This window comes from Tetrahymena thermophila (assembly GCF_000189635.1).
Source record: "Tetrahymena thermophila SB210 genomic scaffold scf_8254659, whole genome shotgun sequence".
Lineage (NCBI taxonomy): Eukaryota > Ciliophora > Oligohymenophorea > Hymenostomatida > Tetrahymenidae > Tetrahymena > Tetrahymena thermophila.
This window is the reverse complement of record NW_002476426.1, coordinates 860,051-878,189: the sequence shown is the minus strand read 5'-3', so window position 1 is coordinate 878,189 and position 18,139 is coordinate 860,051. Positions and strand designations below refer to the sequence as shown.

At 22.7% G+C, this 18,139-nt stretch overlaps 5 protein-coding genes across 5 annotated transcripts; 4 read left to right on the top strand and 1 right to left on the bottom strand. All coding sequences in view use genetic code 6, as the record gives it.

Annotated features, from left to right (window-relative positions):
- Positions 1-58: 58 nt before the first annotated feature.
- Positions 59-3,938, bottom strand: TTHERM_00048940 (CRM1 carboxy-terminal protein; the record flags this gene model as incomplete). The annotated part of the gene is made up of 12 exons (XM_001014790.3): positions 59-100; positions 158-325; positions 386-550; positions 609-742; positions 798-1,256; positions 1,312-1,684; positions 1,743-1,919; positions 1,976-2,092; positions 2,146-3,055; positions 3,215-3,474; positions 3,619-3,753; positions 3,816-3,938. 12 exons carry the CDS (start codon positions 3,936-3,938, stop codon positions 59-61), a joined length of 3,063 nt encoding a protein of 1,020 aa, XP_001014790.3.
- A 675-nt stretch (positions 3,939-4,613) lies between these two features.
- TTHERM_00048930 (hypothetical protein) lies at positions 4,614-5,706 on the top strand (the record flags this gene model as incomplete). Its single annotated transcript, XM_001014789.1, has 3 exons — positions 4,614-5,025; positions 5,207-5,554; positions 5,639-5,706. The coding sequence occupies 3 exons, from the start codon at positions 4,614-4,616 to the stop codon at positions 5,704-5,706; spliced, it is 828 nt and encodes a 275-aa protein (XP_001014789.1).
- Positions 5,707-6,313: 607 nt separating this feature from the next.
- TTHERM_00048920 (hypothetical protein) lies at positions 6,314-8,471 on the top strand (the record flags this gene model as incomplete). Its single annotated transcript, XM_001014788.2, has 6 exons — positions 6,314-6,463; positions 6,528-6,702; positions 6,790-6,909; positions 7,081-7,370; positions 7,440-8,226; positions 8,299-8,471. Exons 1-6 carry the CDS (start codon positions 6,458-6,460, stop codon positions 8,469-8,471), a joined length of 1,551 nt encoding a protein of 516 aa, XP_001014788.2. The 5' UTR covers positions 6,314-6,457.
- Positions 8,472-8,904: 433 nt separating this feature from the next.
- Positions 8,905-11,657, top strand: TTHERM_00048910 (HELP domain protein; the record flags this gene model as incomplete). The annotated part of the gene is made up of 10 exons (XM_001014787.2): positions 8,905-9,069; positions 9,229-9,322; positions 9,383-9,470; positions 9,546-10,083; positions 10,142-10,433; positions 10,488-10,588; positions 10,639-10,747; positions 10,809-10,951; positions 11,017-11,278; positions 11,332-11,657. 10 exons carry the CDS (start codon positions 8,905-8,907, stop codon positions 11,655-11,657), a joined length of 2,118 nt encoding a protein of 705 aa, XP_001014787.2.
- Positions 11,658-12,826: 1,169 nt separating this feature from the next.
- TTHERM_00048900 (hypothetical protein) lies at positions 12,827-18,005 on the top strand (the record flags this gene model as incomplete). Its single annotated transcript, XM_001014786.2, has 8 exons — positions 12,827-13,021; positions 13,109-13,516; positions 13,780-14,361; positions 14,429-14,692; positions 14,802-15,162; positions 15,220-15,764; positions 15,996-16,759; positions 16,814-18,005. The coding sequence occupies exons 1-8, from the start codon at positions 12,941-12,943 to the stop codon at positions 18,003-18,005; spliced, it is 4,197 nt and encodes a 1,398-aa protein (XP_001014786.2). The 5' UTR covers positions 12,827-12,940.
- Positions 18,006-18,139: the final 134 nt, after the last annotated feature.

Below are 18,139 nucleotides of genomic sequence, written 5' to 3'. Positions count from 1 at the left end.
ACAAAATTAATTAATATTTTTTTTAATAAATTGTTCATTTCATTAGATAACTTTTTTTTCAACTGCAATTGACTACATCTAGGAATGACATAAACACTTGCTATTTATTTATTAATTTAAAAAAATGATATTTATAAATTAAAAATTAAAATTTTACTTTAAAATCTTTATCCCAAGAGTTTAGCAAATCTTCAATTAGCTTTTTGTTTTCTATAAATGCAATAATTTCTTTTTATCTGATTACTTCAGAAATTTTTTACAAGATATAACTTGCAATAATATTTTCTTTCTGCTTCTTGTTCATATTTTTCTAGCTCTAAGAAGGCTATATAACCAAAGTAATTTATAAAATATTTTTTATATTAGAAGAAAATTTTTTTATTACTTTAATTTTTTGAAGAATTGAAAAAACATTAGTTAAAATTTCAATTATTAGTTTGATGCCTTTATTATGATATCCATCAACAGCTGCTTAAAAGACGCATTTCAATACATCATATAGGTGCTTTTAGTAAAATGTTTTAACCTTCTCGTTATTTTTATTCATTTCCTAAAATATACAGGAATTAAAAAATAAATAAATAAAAACATAGATATAAATGATTTACTTAGACTATTTCATTTAGAGATTCTAAGCTCAAAAGATAAATGTCAGTTTCTGTATTATTTATTCCGCAAATAATAAAATTCATTAATTATAACGAATTTGTATTTATTTGATTAATAATTTGATTTGCTATGACTATAAATTTAAATATTTAAATATAAAAATAAAATTTAATAAATTATAAATTTACTCAAAGGATAATTTTTTGAAAGCATTTTAACAAGTTGATAGCTTTTCATGATGTGATTTTTGTATAAAGGATTATTTTACTCCTTTGATAATATTCTCTCACAGGAACTAAAGAATATTTATGTAAGTTGTGAAATATCGTCTTCTTTTTTTGATATTTATATACACTGTTAAATTACATAAATTGTTGTATGATCTTTGTATGCATCGTCAAGATTTTAGAACTCTTTAATTATATTTTTGGCAACTTATACTAACTCAGCTGCAGATGATTCCTATTACTCAGTCAACATATTATCTTTTTTTTGTAGAAATTATAAACAGTTTCCAACTATAGCAACTATTGGCTCTCTTAGAGATACTAGAAGTGAGATTGTTTCATCATCTAACTTTTATTTTTTCTAAGTTTGCTAAATCTTAGAATCTAAAAATGTTTTGATTTTGCTAACATCATCAAATTCTATTTAAATATTAAAAATTCAATTGAAATTTTTAGAAATTATTAATATTCATACTCATTTATAAGAAAAACAAATCACTCAACTAGCAAGATGCTTCTGCAAGAATTTCAAATATGAGCCTAATATCTAGATAATTTGATCTGACTAATATTTATTCATGATCTTAAATGTATTTTTCTGCATCTTTAAGTATAGGATGAATTAGAGCATTAAAGAGGGCTTCTTATTTTTCTCTCTCATCACATTTTTTTACAACAAAAATCAAAGAATTGTAGAATTTGGATTTACCAATTAAACTTAATGATTTAGTTATAAACTTTGACTTGTTAACTAAAGATTTAAATTTGATTTCACCATTTTTCATTTCAGTAGTAAAAAAGACATAAAATATTTCACAGAAGATATTAAAGTAATAAACTGCAACATCCTTAATTATTTAAGCATAAAAATTATATGGTTAAAATTAAATATCAAATTAAACTTACTTAAATACACTTTGAATCATCTTAGATAAAATCGATTATTTTTTATACCAACGATTCTAGAACATTGTAATGGTTTTTTAAAAAAATTTCAAATTTGCTTGTCACATAAAATAAACTATTGACCAACATAGTCTTAGCTATCTTATTCCTTCTGGTTTCTATCAAATTTAAATAACTCTTAAAGTTTATTAAAATAAATAATTTGATTTAGTTTTTTATTTTGTAATACTTACTTTAATTGTTGAAATACAAAATTGCTTTTCTTTTACTGGATCTAGGCCTCCAATTACTGCGCCCAAAGCATATTAAAAGCTCTCTATGTTTACTAGATTCCATTCTGATCCATCAATCTTTTTTAGAAAAATGTGCTTTTTAGCAATTTAATATCTTTTTATTTAATTACCATCTTTTCAAATTTTTGAATACAAATTTCATGGAATTGGTCATATTTTAAGTTAATTATTAAATGCAAAAGAGTCCTTTTTTAATTATACAAAGTTTCATCATTTGATATTTAAAACTCTGCTGAAGCTTCTCCCTTTTCATTGATCTCAATACGACAGGAGTCTGGTCTACTGAAATAAGAAATTAAATGGTAAGCTAGATCTATAAGAGTTTCATTAAAATATGCTAAAATTTCACTCTTATCATAGGTAGTATCTTTAATTTACCCTAAGAACTGAATCCAAAAATCGATATTTTATAGTTATAAGCATTCAACTGGAGTAAACTTTTCAATATAGTTAAGATAACTACCAAATATATTTCTAAATTATTTATCAGAGTTGAAATAATCTACAATATTCAATGCAGGAATTGTGACAGCATTTATCGCATATGCGAGAAGCATTTAATTAGCTGATACACACATTTTTAAAAAATTTTGTTCTTAATCTGGATGCTCCTTTTGAATAATGCTTTATTCTCTTAAAACATCTATATCAAATGGAATTTGATTTTATATTTCTTTAATTATTTCCTCTAAGATACTATATTTTTTAACATTAGAAGGCTCCTTAAAAAAAACTTCTAAGCAGTTCAAAACTAAATCTCTGAAAACAGGTTCTTTCAACAATCCTAAGAAGAAGTTGCATCTCTCTGTAGAGAAAGCTGATTTTGTCAAAGTACAATAATAATAAATAATCTCTAAAGCTGTTTAACATAAGTCTTTTTTGACTTAATCTTTGTTTTCAGCATATTTGTCTAAAACATAAAAAGCTAAATGTAAAATACTCTCTTTTAAATTAAATATTTCTTATGTTAAAAAATCAGCTGGCTATTAAATCAACTGCTCCTTACTTTCCATATCTTCTCTTTTGTAATTTTAGAAATGAATTAAAAAATAAATATTTTACTTTAAAAAATATTAATAAATAAATAAAAATTTTTAAATAAGCTTGCCATTTATTTCAATAAATAAAATTATAAAAATGGAAGAATCTAATTTATTTCTAGCTAAAATAATAAAATACATCAAGTAAACCAGGAATTTCATGAAAGATTCACAAAATATTTAATTTTCCAATGATTTTCGAAGCATCTATGGCATGAAATTATGCAATTAATTCCCTAATTTAGCGATTTCTAATAAAACAGCAGAAAAAGCTTTAATAATATCTTCCTTCTCTTAGTCTAATTCACCTTTATACCTTTAAATTTCTAACTCCAACATTTAAGTTATTTACTTAGTATTTTCAGTAACATCTTCATTTGATAAATTGATCCAATTTAACTTTCATTTAAAATAATTTATTTACTATGATAAATTAAAATTATTTAAATTATCAAAATTTTTTTTAAATCACAAAGCTTAATGAATAAAATTGCAGGTATAAAATATATGAATCATTTTCCAGAAAAATAAACAATTTTTTACTTTTATCTAAGATTTCAAAACTGAAAGACTCAAGATTTTAGTCTTATAGGAATTTGAATACTACATTATTTAATTTATGTGAGGTTATATATCAACATATTTCATTTCATCCCATACAGAAATAGCATCTAAATCCTGTTAACAAGAAAAAATTATATCAGAAATATGATTTGAATTGAAGTTAAAAGACATATTACTTTAGATAAATTTGAGCTTAGCACATCTAGCTTTGTAGTAACATCTTACTCATTCAATAATTTTTTATTTTTAAGCATTTTTATCACTTCATGATCTTATATACTATTCTTTTCTTCAATCATTGTTAAAGATTTAGTAGCTTAGCTTTTATTTTATGTATGTTGCTTAGAACGTTTTTTACAAATAAACAATTAAAGAAATAAATATTTGTAATTTTATTAATTGAAAATAATATAAATATACTATAATTAATTTATAAAATTGCAACAAGATATATACACTCAATTAGTTGAAAATATATTTAAATTCACCAAATCTATTATGAGTATTCATTTTTTTTAAAGAATTTGATGTTTAATAAAAAATAAAAAAATAATTTTTATTCTTCCATAAACTGCTAAGTATTCAAAATAACTATTAAGGATTATTATAATTTATTAATAAAAAATGAATATGACTTATAAACAGTATTATAAAATTAGAATTAAATTAGGATTAAATTATTAGGGAAAATATTTATTATATATTATATATTATATTAGAATATGATTTTGATATTTTTTTAAAGAATTTTTTTTGTGTTTATTTGAAGAAATATTTGGCGAATATTTAAAATTATACAGAAATAATTAGTAAATTAATTAATAAATTTAACAGTCATTTTTATATTGCGCGGTAAATAATTTCTAAATTTTCAAATAGAGGAATCTTATACTTTATGAAAATTAGAGTCTCATCAGATTTTGTAAAAATAATTTAGAAAATAAATCTAAATATTTATAACAAGAAATAAGTATATGGAAATAGAATCTGAATCAAGTAGCTGTATATCTTTTGGCTAACAAACAAAGCCCCTCAATCCCTAAGACTACTATTCAAATCATACCGTCACATTTGGGGAAGATATGTCTAAATTTAAATAATATCACACTCCATTTAACACTTTTTTGTAGTAGAATAATATTAATGTCAATAATTAATTACCTCAATAAAACAGCACCACTAATTTGTCACAAAGTAGTACTTTAAATAGCTCACAATAAAATAATCCTTTCTAAACAAATGGTTAAAGTATTAGTGGAGTGAATATCTTTTCATAATAAAACAATAATCTTGGGATGAATAATCAAAATTAATAGCAACCTTAGAATGGATTTAACATATTTGCTTAGAATAATGCTTAAAATTAGGGAGTTAACATTTTTGCAAGTACATTTTTTCATTTTTGATTCTAAAATAATTTATTTGTCAGAAATATTATCTTTAAAATAAAAATGATTTAAATTTAAATATTATAACTTTTGGAAAATTGATAATATATATAATATTTCATATGCCTTTTAATAATGCTTTTACTTAAATAAATATGTACTTTGTAAATCAATAATAGGTCAATAAAGTATGACATCTTAGTCAAGTAGTCAAAGTGGAATTAATATATTTTAAAATATTCCTTAATAATAACAATAATAACCTTAAAATCCCTTTTAAAGAAATGTTCCATTAAATTAACTTGCTAGTAACCTCTTCCCTTAAGTAGAAGTTAATTATTAGAGTTTAATCTAAACAGTAGCTGAATAAAATGAAGAAGGTGATGGTGAGTATGATCCAACTGAAAACGATGAAGATGGTGATGAATAAGATTTTGAAGAGAAAGAATAAAAGGAAGGAGAAGACGACGATGATAATTCAAGTGGAACAAGTTGTGATGATATTGATTAAAGTGAATTGAATGATTGTAAATAAATTTTCTTTATGAATATAAATTTCCATATAAAATTTTATTTGATAAGATATATATATATTTTTTTTAATTTATTAGGCATAAACTAAGTAGACGATAAGAGTTTTAATTTATAAGAGTATCTTCGCATGAGAGATCAACTTTGAAAAGAAAAAAATTTACTGTGAATATAAAGCTAAATGCAAAAATATTCTTCGTTAAAATAAATTCAATAATAATTAATGATTAAAAAATACCTCATTTTAAATTTAAATTAATATTTTAAAAATAGTGTTGTTTATATTATAAATATTTGTATCTATCTATAAATATATCTTTCATATATATATATATTTATTGTTATCTATCTATCAACATTTCTTTATTCATATTGTTTTGCAATCTAATTTTAAACTTATTAAGATATTCATTTTTTATATGCTTTAAATTAATGTTTTATTGATTTGATTATATTTATTTAAAAAAATATTTATAATTTTTAAGAAAGTTCAGAGGATTATTTTAGAATTAATCTCTAAAGAAAGAAAAATTAAAGATTTGTATAAATGATTGGTATAAGAGTAATTAATAGAAGATATAGTTGTTAAAAATGAAAATCTGTCAGACAAAAGTATTAATTCAAATACATTTATTTGTTTTTTAATTAAATCATTATTTGGTGAATGGAAATATTCAAATTTAAAAACAAATGAAATATTAAAGCAAATTAATTTAATAATTCGTTTGTTCCCAAAACAACCTAATTATAAATATTAATAACTAACTACAAAATATAATTGCCAAATATTATATCAACAGATAAACTTAAAAAAAGCATTTGTTTATTACTCTATTTACATAAATAGGATTTATCTTAAATTAATCAAAATTAAATAAAACTTAAGCTAGGCAAGAAAAATGATAGTATTTCAATTTTTTTACCATTGCAAATAGGTTAATAGTATTTATTTTTTACAATAATTAATAGGACATAATTAATTAAGATCAAACACATCCCTTTAAGCGCAGAATCCAAAATGAAGTCAAAAAGTATTCTAATATAAATGTTATTATGCAGAGATTAGAAGTTTAAGGATATCTTGATGAACTTTTTAATCTGCTAACAAAAATTAAAGATTGTGAAGACAAGTTCACAATTAGTGGTAATTATTTACATATTATCAATCATTGAATAAATTCTACCAAATATAATGTCAACTGATTCTTAAAAAAATTAAAAAATTACTTAGAACTTAAAAAGATTCAGTCTCAAAGAAATGAAAATGATCAGCAGTTCGACTTTAACGAGTAGTACAATAACAATTGCTAGATTTTTACTCAAAATCTATAATTAATAATTTAATTAATAGGTAATTTATTTATTGCATTTTTCTTTCATTTTTTTAAATATATTTTTATAAGCTAGATTGATTATTTATTTACTTAACATCTGCTTTAAGAAAATTTGATTTATCAGTTAAAAATTATATTTCCTTATCTTTCAACAAGCAATCAAAATACTTTTTTTCAAATCAAAAAAGTTCATGATGTATGGTAAAAGAAATCACAGTACAGTATAGTAAATTCTCCTATGAGAAACAAAAGTTCTCACAAAAAAGAAAATTTCAAAAACTCAATAATCTTATCAAATGTTCCTTAAGTTAACATGTTTAATCCTGGATCAAGCATAAATCTTGATAATAATCAACAGATTACTCAGCCAAATACACAAAGAATACTCACCTAGACAGATATGAATTCATCACAAATATTGACAAATACTTCTCAAGTATTCAGCAATAACAACACAAATACAAATGCAAGCAACGATGTAATTAATTTTATTTTGATTTAGCTCTTAAATAGGTGATTGATTTCCTTTTAAAAAATAAATAAATAGAAAAAATTGTAAATTTCATAACTTCAAACAAGCTAGTATCTAAAAAAGAGTGCTGTAATTGAGAAAGATAGACACACTCCAAGTTTTAATAGCAAATAATAAATATATTTTTAGCATCATTAAGGGGCAAATTTGGGAGATTCATAAAAAGTAAAAGTGAATGAAAGTGCAAGTAGCTAACTAAATAACTCAAGTTAAAATATTCAAAATTAAAATTAGTCAAAATAACTTAATACACAAACAAATTTAAACAATTTGGTTAATTCATCATCTCAATCTTCCTTAGCTAATACAAAAGGATTATAGTAAACACAAACTCTTACTCATAGTTCATCTTATTAAAATTTGTCAAGTAGTAAGAATAACTTAAATAATTCATTCAATAACAGCAGATAATCTTCATTACTAAAACCAAGCAGTAGCAATATTAATTAAATTTCGAGCTCTATAAATTAAAGTAATTAGTACCTAAACACTACTACAAATACCAGCTAAAGTTCTAATTATCCTCAAAAATCATATTTATAATCACACCCGCCACTTCCTCATTCTTCATCTTCAACTAGCTTTATCAATAATAATACTAATAATAGAGGATAAATAAATTAAAATACTATTTCATCTCATTTAAATAACTCTATATTAAGAGAAGATAAGAGAAATAATATTAACACATCCACTATTGACTCCGCTCGAGACTCAATTAAAAGATAAAGTATAACCAACTCTTCTATTTTAAAGCCCCACTATTTCAGCAATGCAGATTACGGTAAATGCAATACCTAAAGTAATTTCCTATTAATTAAGTTTCATTTTATGCTATAATTCGAATTTAATTTATTAATAAATAAATAAAAAGGGTCTTTGTCATCATATAACAATAGTCGTGAAATAAATTAATAAATGCAAACTTCAAGGGACATAAATTCATCTATACTCTCTGCTAGCATATAAATTACTAATGATAATAAAAGCAAAGAAAATTACAAGCCACTATAAAATACTAACAGATTAAATACTTATGTGAATTGATAAATAATATAAAATAAAAACTCCTATAATATTAAATTTGTAACTTACATAAAGATATTTTACTTAATTTATAAAAAATACATATTAAATTCGAATAGAAACAAATGTTTCTATATAATCATTATAAAACTTATATTTATACTTATCTCGAAATCAGTATCTATCTATTCTTAATTTATATTTTGGATTTTTATAAGTTTTAATAAATTTTAGTATTTTGTAAATTATGTTTTTTTTTAATAAAGATACTTTGTTTTTTTGATCACACAAAAAATAATTCTTTTTATTAAAATACAACCTCATTATAATTAAATAAATTCTTTATAAATAAATAGTAAAAAAAAATATAATAAAAACATTTCAAAAATCAAGCTAAATATAGGCAACCAAAAATTTTAAGTAGTAAAAGCGTAAGTAAGCAATAAAGAAACAAATGGGTTGTGGAACAAGTACAGGAAATAATTAAGTTAAAGAACCAGATGCCTACGAAGGAGGTGAAGTTGATGAAGATCTTGAATTAGAATTCGGAAAAACAAAATTAGACAAGGCAGGAAATCAAATCAATAAATATGAAACTAAAGATCAAAAGCCTGAAGAGGTATTTGGCTTATATCATTCACTTAATAACTAATTCAAATTGTTAAAATAAAAATTATAAATTAGTTATGAAATTTTTTGAAATATTTTATTTATTGCTCAATATTTTTTATGGCAATATTATAAATTATTAATTTATTAAATCTATCATAAAAAATAGGATAATGGATTATTTGAATTAGAAAATAACCCTGAAGCAGAAAAGTTTATGGCTGTAAAGCCATGGATTGGAGCTCTTAAAGCACCCTCTAATCGTAACTATTTATTTTTTCAATTTTAAAATTCAAGTCCTAACTATTTTATTTTGTTGTTAGCTCCTTAAATAGATCCATCTGCTCCTTCAACAAAACTCTAGTTAGAATACATAAATGGCTATAAATGCGAAGACTGTAGATCAAACTTGTAAAAAATTAGCTGATTCTTAAACAATCTTTTTCTTTTTTATAATTTTTTAGTAAAAATTTTCTTTAATAAAAGGTACTATACTTGTGATTAGGGTAAAGTAGTTTATTTTTCAGCTGCCGTGGGAATAGTGCTAGATATCAATGCTAATAAGTAGGAATTTTTTGGGGCAGGTTAAGTTGGAGAAATCGAAGGTCATAATGATGATATTGAGTCTCTTGATATTTGTCCCTAGCGCAAACTTGTTGTTACTGGATAAAGAGGTCCAAATCCTTTGGTTTTAGTATGGAATTGCCAAACTATGGAAATAGTGGCTAGGCTATAGTTAGGAAGAGGTAACAGAGCTGCAAAATGTGTAAAATTTTCAAAGGACGGTAAGCAAGTGTTTGTAACTGATGAACACAACGATCATAACGTTCATGTATTTGATATTGCTACTTAGTAGAAAATAGCTTCAAACAAAACAGGAGGTGATCCTATTATGGATATGGATACTAGTAATGGAACCTATAAATGTGCAGTGGCAGGAAAGAGAGGTTTAATCTTTTTCGAAACTGGTCCAGGATTCATTAACTCTTCCAAAGGACTTTACGGAGCAACAGAAAGAGTCGATGTAAATATATAATTATTAGATAAATCATAAAAAATTAATTTACTGATTTATAAATTAGATGCTTTCCATAAAGTTTTTTGAAGATGGTAACAGATGTATTTCAGGATCAATTAATGGATCTATTTATATTTGGAATGGCAAATAAGCATCCAAAATGATACGTGCTCACTAAGGTGCTATTCATGTTATTAATATCGTATCGAATTAAATCTTTTCAAGTGGTGCTAAAGATAAAAAATTAAAAGTATTTGATGCAACAACACTAACATAAAAATAAGAATATGATCTACCAAACTATGCAAAAGCTATTGATTACTCAAATGATTAGATATTAGTAGGAACAAGAAATGGTATATTTCTATTTGATACCAAAAATGAATTTTATAATAATTATTTTGTAATAGGATAAATTCTTCAAATAAGTTAAAATGATGTTAAAACTTTGATGAATGGTCATTTCACAGGTGAAACATGGGGATTAGATGTAGATATTGCAACTGGAAAAGTAAATTTATTTATACAATTAATCATATATAATCAATTATTTTTTTTTAGGTAATTTCCACTGGAGATGATAATAAGATTATAGTGTTTGACCCTGTTAAAAATACAGTAGAAGCTGAAGGCATAGTTAACCCTTAAGCTGGAGCAAAGCCCAAAATAGGTAATTTTTATTGAATAATTAGATTTTTATTTATTGATTCTATTCACTTTTATTTAAATAGGAGGAGCTTCAACCCTTTCTTTATACCCTCCTAATTAATGTTCAAGAGCAGTTGCCATAAATCCCTTAAACGGTCATATAGCAATAGCATCAAACTATGGAGATTTATCAATAAGAAAAGGCATTAAAAACATCAATGATAAAGTAATTCATAATTTTAAAATATTAATTTTATTGATCAATCTTTTTTACATATTGTAAATGTCTAGATATTCGAACAAAGAATATCAAATGAGTGGATCGAAGTTTTGTAATATAGTCCAAATGGGTAATTCCTAGCTGTTGGATCTCATGACAATAATATTTACATTTTTAATGTTAATGACAATTACACAAAAACTGCAGTTTGTAAAGGTCATCAATCTTTTATTACTTCATTAGACTGGTCAAGAGATGGCTAATTTATTTAATCAAATTGTGGGGCTTATGAGTATCTATTTTTTAATGCTATGGATGGATAATAATTAACAGGTAAGTACTTAAAATAATTTAAAATTTTATTTAATCATTAATTAATAAAATAGCTGGTGCTTCTCAACTCAGAGATGAAAAATGGTAAACATTTACTTGCAAAATTGGTTGGCCTGTCTAAGGTGTTTTCCCTCCTTGTACAGATGGCTCTCATGTTAATGGTGTATCAAGAAGCCATGACGAAAGTATTATTTCAACTTCAGATGATTGGGGTTTTGTAAATTTATATAGAAACCCTTGTTTGAAATCCCACAAAGCTTTGAGTTATAGAGCTCATTCTTCTCATGTAGTGAGGGTTAAATTTGATAAAAACGATTAATATTTATATAGTGTAGGTGGATATGATAAATGCTTAATGAAATGGAAACTAATACATTGATAAAGCCACATTTAATTTCCAAATTAATAATTAACTATTCTAAAAATAATTAATTAAATTGTATTATTTCTAAACTTTATGTAAAATGTAAAATTTAATCAAAACAATCTATTTTATCATCATAAAAGTTTAGATAAATAATACAATTACTTAACAATCCTCTGAAGAATTCGATTTTCCCCATTTTTACAAAAATATAACTATATACTGGAAAGTCTCATAGATATAAATTATAAATTTATGTGGATCAAAACTATATTAAATTCTTATTTATTTTAATCATAATTTTTTAAATTAACTAATCAGTTATGAAAAAATATAATCATACCATTTATTTAATTAAAAAAATATTTAATAAACTACAAAAAATATTTAAAATTATTAAAATTCTTAACATTTAAAAAAATTTTTTTGTAATAATTCTTTTTAATATTGTTTATATTTGCATAAAAATATGAATTAAAAAATGAGGAAAATATGTTTATTTATTAAATCTTTATTTCAATTGCATAATTGAAAGTTTAAATATTTTTTTCTAATATAGTATTAAATATTTTTAATATTAAATTTTACTTATTCTTTTGTTAGAGCTAAGATACCTATGCATTGATCTTTTTGATTAAACATAGTTCTCTAGAGAATTTTTAGTAATATACCAAGGACTAAAGTAGTTATGAATTTAGGCATTTTATTTGCTTATTTAAAATTGTTGAACATTTATAAAAACATCTAAGCTAATAAATAGTTAATAAATAAATATATTTTATCTACTGTTTAATTTTTTATTGAAAATTTAGTTTTTAGAATTTAATCATATTATTTATTATATTAAATTAAAAATAAAGATTTTCATTTTTTTAAATTTATTTATTGAATTAGATTAGTAATATTTTATTTTGTATTTATAACTTTTTTATTTTTTATGCATAATAATTGGTGTGAAGATTTACTATAAATAAAATCCAAGAAATCTAACTTTGCATTTAAAATAAAAATGAATAAATTTATTGGATTTCAAATAGAATTTATTTGAATTTGAAAAAGAAATAGTTTATTAATTATACCTGTAAAATAAGATAATGGATAATGATAAGATTATAAATTTATTATGAACTTATCTGTGAATTTAAAAAATATTAATACGCAAAAATTTATAAATAATTATACAAATTTTTTTTTCAAATAAGATATTCAGTATAATTAGTATAAAAAACAGTTTATTTAGTATTGGAAAATATTCAAAATATTAGCTGTTTAAAAATTTAAATCTCAAAAAGCAAATTATGAATAAATAGGAATTCTAGGTAAGTTCTCCATAATAAAGTGAAACTATGAATACTGGTCTTTCTAACATCAACTCTGCAGTAAATTTTTCAAGAATTTTTGCATAGATGATATTTAATTGATAAATTTTAAATTGAAAATCTTCATGTCTTTAAAATTAAAATTAGATAAACAACGAGAAAATTTCGCAGAGGATATAGATATAGGATCAACAGCATGCTTTTAGAATCAATTAATATTTTTAAGGATAAGAATAGCTTTTAGATTAATAAATTAATATTCAAGATGTAGAAATGGATTATAATGAAAGAATTAATTCTATGAGAGAACTATATGAAATGAGATTTTAAACTTTATAGGATACTATACGAGATGTTTATGAGAAAATTATAAAAGATGACTTAATTTAAACAATGAAGGATAATCCTATATCTTAGGAATATATACATCAGCGTGTTAGGGAATTATTTGAAGAAATAGTGCTGAGCGAAAGAGAAGTTATAATTGATAAGCTATCTAGCTAATATACATTTTTGAAAGCAGAGTTTTCTAAGTTAGAGAATGAGAAAAGAAAAGTAAGAATTTAGCATTTCAGATTTAAATTAATTTTTTTTTAAGTAAACTAGAACATTTTACTCATGATTTATGTGTTTAAATTTAATTATTAATAAAAAATTATTTTGTTAAATGTAAAAATTCAAAGGGTTTTTAAATAAAATAAACATCCAAAAAAGGACTTTCAAATAAAATATAATTTTTTCAAATGGTTTTCAGATTAGTTGTTAAAAATTAATATTTTAAAAGATTTTCAAATAAAATATAATAAATTGAAATATAGGAATTGTAATAACATGATGAAGAAATGGAAGAAAGTGCAAGAATTATAAATATGCTTAAAGAAGATTTACACAAAGAGAGATAAAATAGATAATTCTATGAACAAGAGTTCTAAAGAATGTAAAAAAAGATGAATGAAGTTACTGAGCAGTTTGAAGATGCATTAATTAAAAAAGAATAAAAAATGTAAGATAAATTAGAATAAGAATAAAATCAAGTAATTCAGCTAACTTAAAAATTTAATGACCTTGAAAAAGAATATGAATAGTTAATAAAGTCATAAAATTAAATATTTTCTGAAAATTAAGAATTGAAATAAAGAGGTGAATTGATGAAAGCAGATTTAAGTGAAAAATAGTTAGAATTAAACACTTATAAAATAGATTTGAATACAGCTGAAGATAAGATAAAGTAATAGCTCAAATTAAATGATAACTTAAAGCTAGAAGTAAGCTAGCTTTCTAGCAGATATAATTAATTGATGGAGGAGAACACCCATTTAAATATGGAATTAGAAAACACCAAATTAGACGCTACTACCATCGAAAATTAAATGCAGTAAAAGTTCTAACATGCCTAGCAAGTAAAAACTATAATTTATTTAAACATAAAATTGTAAAATGTTCAAATTAACTTTAAAAAAATTCTAGAATTTGTAAAAGGGCCAAGAATATTTAGAAAAGGTTAAGTAAAAAAATAAACAAAAATTAGAAGCTTATAAAAACAAGATTATTGAATACAAACAAAGAAACTAAGAAGCCGAATAAATAATAAGATAACTCAAATAAGACCAAAATGAAGAAAAAGAAAAAAGCTAGAAGAGTTTATAAAATTGGGAGAGAATCCTTTAAGAAACTAAAATAGAATATGAAAGAAAGATCGAAGAAATACACAATGTTTCTTAAATGAAATTCGTAAAATTTTGTTTTATTTAAAATATGATAAAATATATTTAGAATATATGCTTTATAAAAGAGTTTAATCAAACAATTAAAAAATTTAAATCAATTATTTAAATCAAAGGACGAAAATCAAAGAAGACATGACGAATATTTACAAGAGTTATAATTACACTATTAAGAAACTATGAATTAAAAAATAGATGATATAAAAAATGAAAGTAACCTAGAAATCGATTAACTTAGGTATTAAGAAAGATAGCTTAAACAGATGCTGGAAGAAAAGCTAAATTAATTGTAAAAAGATTATATTTCTAAGTCATTGCATGATGAAATTATGGATGAAAAGAAAAAATCAATTGACAAAATGAAATAAGACTTCGATCATTTTTTAAGTGAATTCAAAAAAGAAACTGAAATGAAGAATGAACAGATCGAATTAAGAAAAAATAAAGAGCATGAACAACAATTAGCATATTTATAAAGTAATTTTTTCTTTGATTATTTTTATAATTAGTTTAAATCTTTCAAATCAAAATCAGATAATTTGAAGGAATTAGAAGAGAGTTTGAGAGAGTATAAGTTATAAGGGCGTGAGCTATAGTCTAAAAATGAGTAATTAGAAGACTAATAACAAAAGATTATAGCTGATTTGGAAAATTAGATTAAGCAAAATAGAATCTATGAAAGTGAAATTCAAAGATTGTAAGAAAAGCTTAACAAACAAAAAAATAAAAATAATGAGCTTTAAAAGACTTTAGATGATTTAGACTAGCTTAGTGCATAACTTAAGTCAGATTTAGAGTCATCAAGAAGCACAATATAAAGATATTCATAAGATTTAGAAAATATTACTGTTTAAAATGAGAAACTGTTTGCATAAATAAATGAATAAAAGTAAAAAAATGCTGAACTCATAGGTTCTGTCTCAAACTTGAAAACTGAAGTTTCTAATGGATAGCAAGTTATATAATTTAAAGAAGAAGTTATCAAAAACATCAAAGAAAATTTAGAAGAACTTAAACAAGAAAATAAACAATTAAATACTAAATTCTTTGATCTGTACAAAGAAAAAGCTTAAAAAAATGTAATATTTTTTTTTTAAATTAATTAAAGATATTAAAGTGATGTTAAATTAACTTTAAAAATAATAATTTTATTTAAATTGATTAAAATCTATTTAAAAAAATGATTTAACTAATTTATAAATCCAACTCAATTTATAGATTTTACTAATGTATTTTTAATTAGTTAAATTAACAATTAAAAAATAACTGAGTTTAAAGTTATTAAACATTTTATTCTTTTGAAATTTTAGGAAGATGAAAGCAAAAGATTTGAAGAAATTAATACTTAAATTACTAGATTATAATATGAAGCTTAAGAAAAGGCTCATCAATCAGAAATTTTAAAATCTTAATTAGATACTATATCTGAATAAAAGAAAATTTTAGAGGAAGAAATTCAATATCTCAAAATAGATCTCCTTGAAAAAGAAAGAATATCTCAAGCTTCTTTAAGAGAAAAACTTGAATTGGAAAATCTTTTTAGTAAGAAATTACAGCAATAAAAAGAATTAAAATATCAAATAAAGAATGAGTTAACAATAGAGCTAACTAGATTAAGAAAAGATTTGAGCTAAATTTAAGAGTTTGTTTAACATCAAATTAAAATGAAGTCAAACGAAATTGAATTGTGGGTTAAAAGTATTTAAGGAAAATCTAAAGATATATTAAACAAATAAAATAATTAATTATAAGAAAAATTGTAAATTGTTGAAAATGAGATATCTAGAGAGTGTGAGGAATAAATTTAAGATTATAAACATAGATTTGAGTAGGAAATATCTGATTTATAATAATAAAAAGAAAGGGAAATCAAATAACTTAGTGATTATGTTAATAAGTTAAGCCAAGCAAACTAAGACTTGATAAATGAAAGCAAAGGGTATTAGGAAGAACTTAATGAGCTCAAAAATTAGTATGATCTTTTATAATAGTAAAATTAAAACTTACAAAAAAGCTACGATAATGCTATTAAAAAATCAGAATAAATGGAATAAACATTCGATTTGAGATTAAGGTAACTAACTTTTAATTTTATTATTAATCAAATTTTAACTTTTATTTCTAATAGTGAATATTAGTAAAGAAAGGAAGAAAGTGGCTTGAAAAGAAAATAAATGGTTGAAAGAGAACTTGATATTGCAAATGAAGAAATTATTTAATGGAAGAATAAATACCAAAATCTTATAGACTAGATGAATAAAAATGTAGAACAAATGCAGAGCCAGAGAGAGATAGAAGTGGAAACAGTCAGATAAAAAATGAATTTTTCTATTCAATAATTAGAAAGCTAGATAGAAATGCTCTAGTAAAATGAATTAGAACTCAGAGACTCTCTAGCTAAGCAAAACGATAAAATAAATTTGCTTCAAAAAATAATTCAAGAAAAAGAAGAAGCCTTTGAAGGTCTTAGAAGAGAAAAAGATCAATAAATAAAATCCGTGACAGAAGTGGAGTTAGAGTATAAGTTGAAGGAAGAAGGTCTAAGGAAATAGAAGAAATCTTACGATGAAATATTAAGAGAGTAGGAAGAAAAAATTAATCACTTTGTAAACGAAATAACAATACTTAATAGCAAAATAAACTAATTGATTGAAGAAAAAACCATTTTAATAAATAAAAATAAAGATTTACAATTTTAATTAGATCTCAAATAGTCCTAACTTAATTAATTAGCTAAAGAGTTCCATGACAAATAAACAAAATCTAATAAAGAAATCGAAGATTTACACAAATTATTGACTTAATCCTTTAAAAATATGAATGATAATTCTGAAAACATTGATTTAGCAAGAAAACTGGATGAAGAAACTCGCTTATTGACTAAAAAAGTAAAAGATTTATAGCATATAAACAGGTACCTCGAAATTTCAAAAAGTCCTTCTTCAAAGTCAGGAATCGTTATTCACACTTAATAAACAAATTAAAATAGTAGCTTTTAGCAAAGCAATAACTTAAGTTAAAATATGCCTACTTATTAAAATAATAACTCTAACAATAGCATATTTTAAAATTAACCCTCTTATTTTGGTAGCCATTCTAGCAGCTAAGGAAATCTATAGATATATAACTAAAACCCTAATATGGTTTATAATAACAATAACATAAACACAAATAGCAATTCTAATCTCCATAAAGTAACCTTTTAAAATTCTTAAAGCAACAACAGATATGATCCTGGATACTCTGCTCAATAAAAATAACAACACCAAGTTCTGCAATAGCATGTGAATCAATTCAGCCCTTATTCCAAATAAAATTGAAAATTTAATTTCTGTATTGATAATATATTATTATTTAAAATGTTATGAAAAAATTTTGAGAAAATATATAAATTAAATTTTAAATAGTTTTTTGTTAATAGAAAATTTGTTTATATTTTATAATTTATCATTTT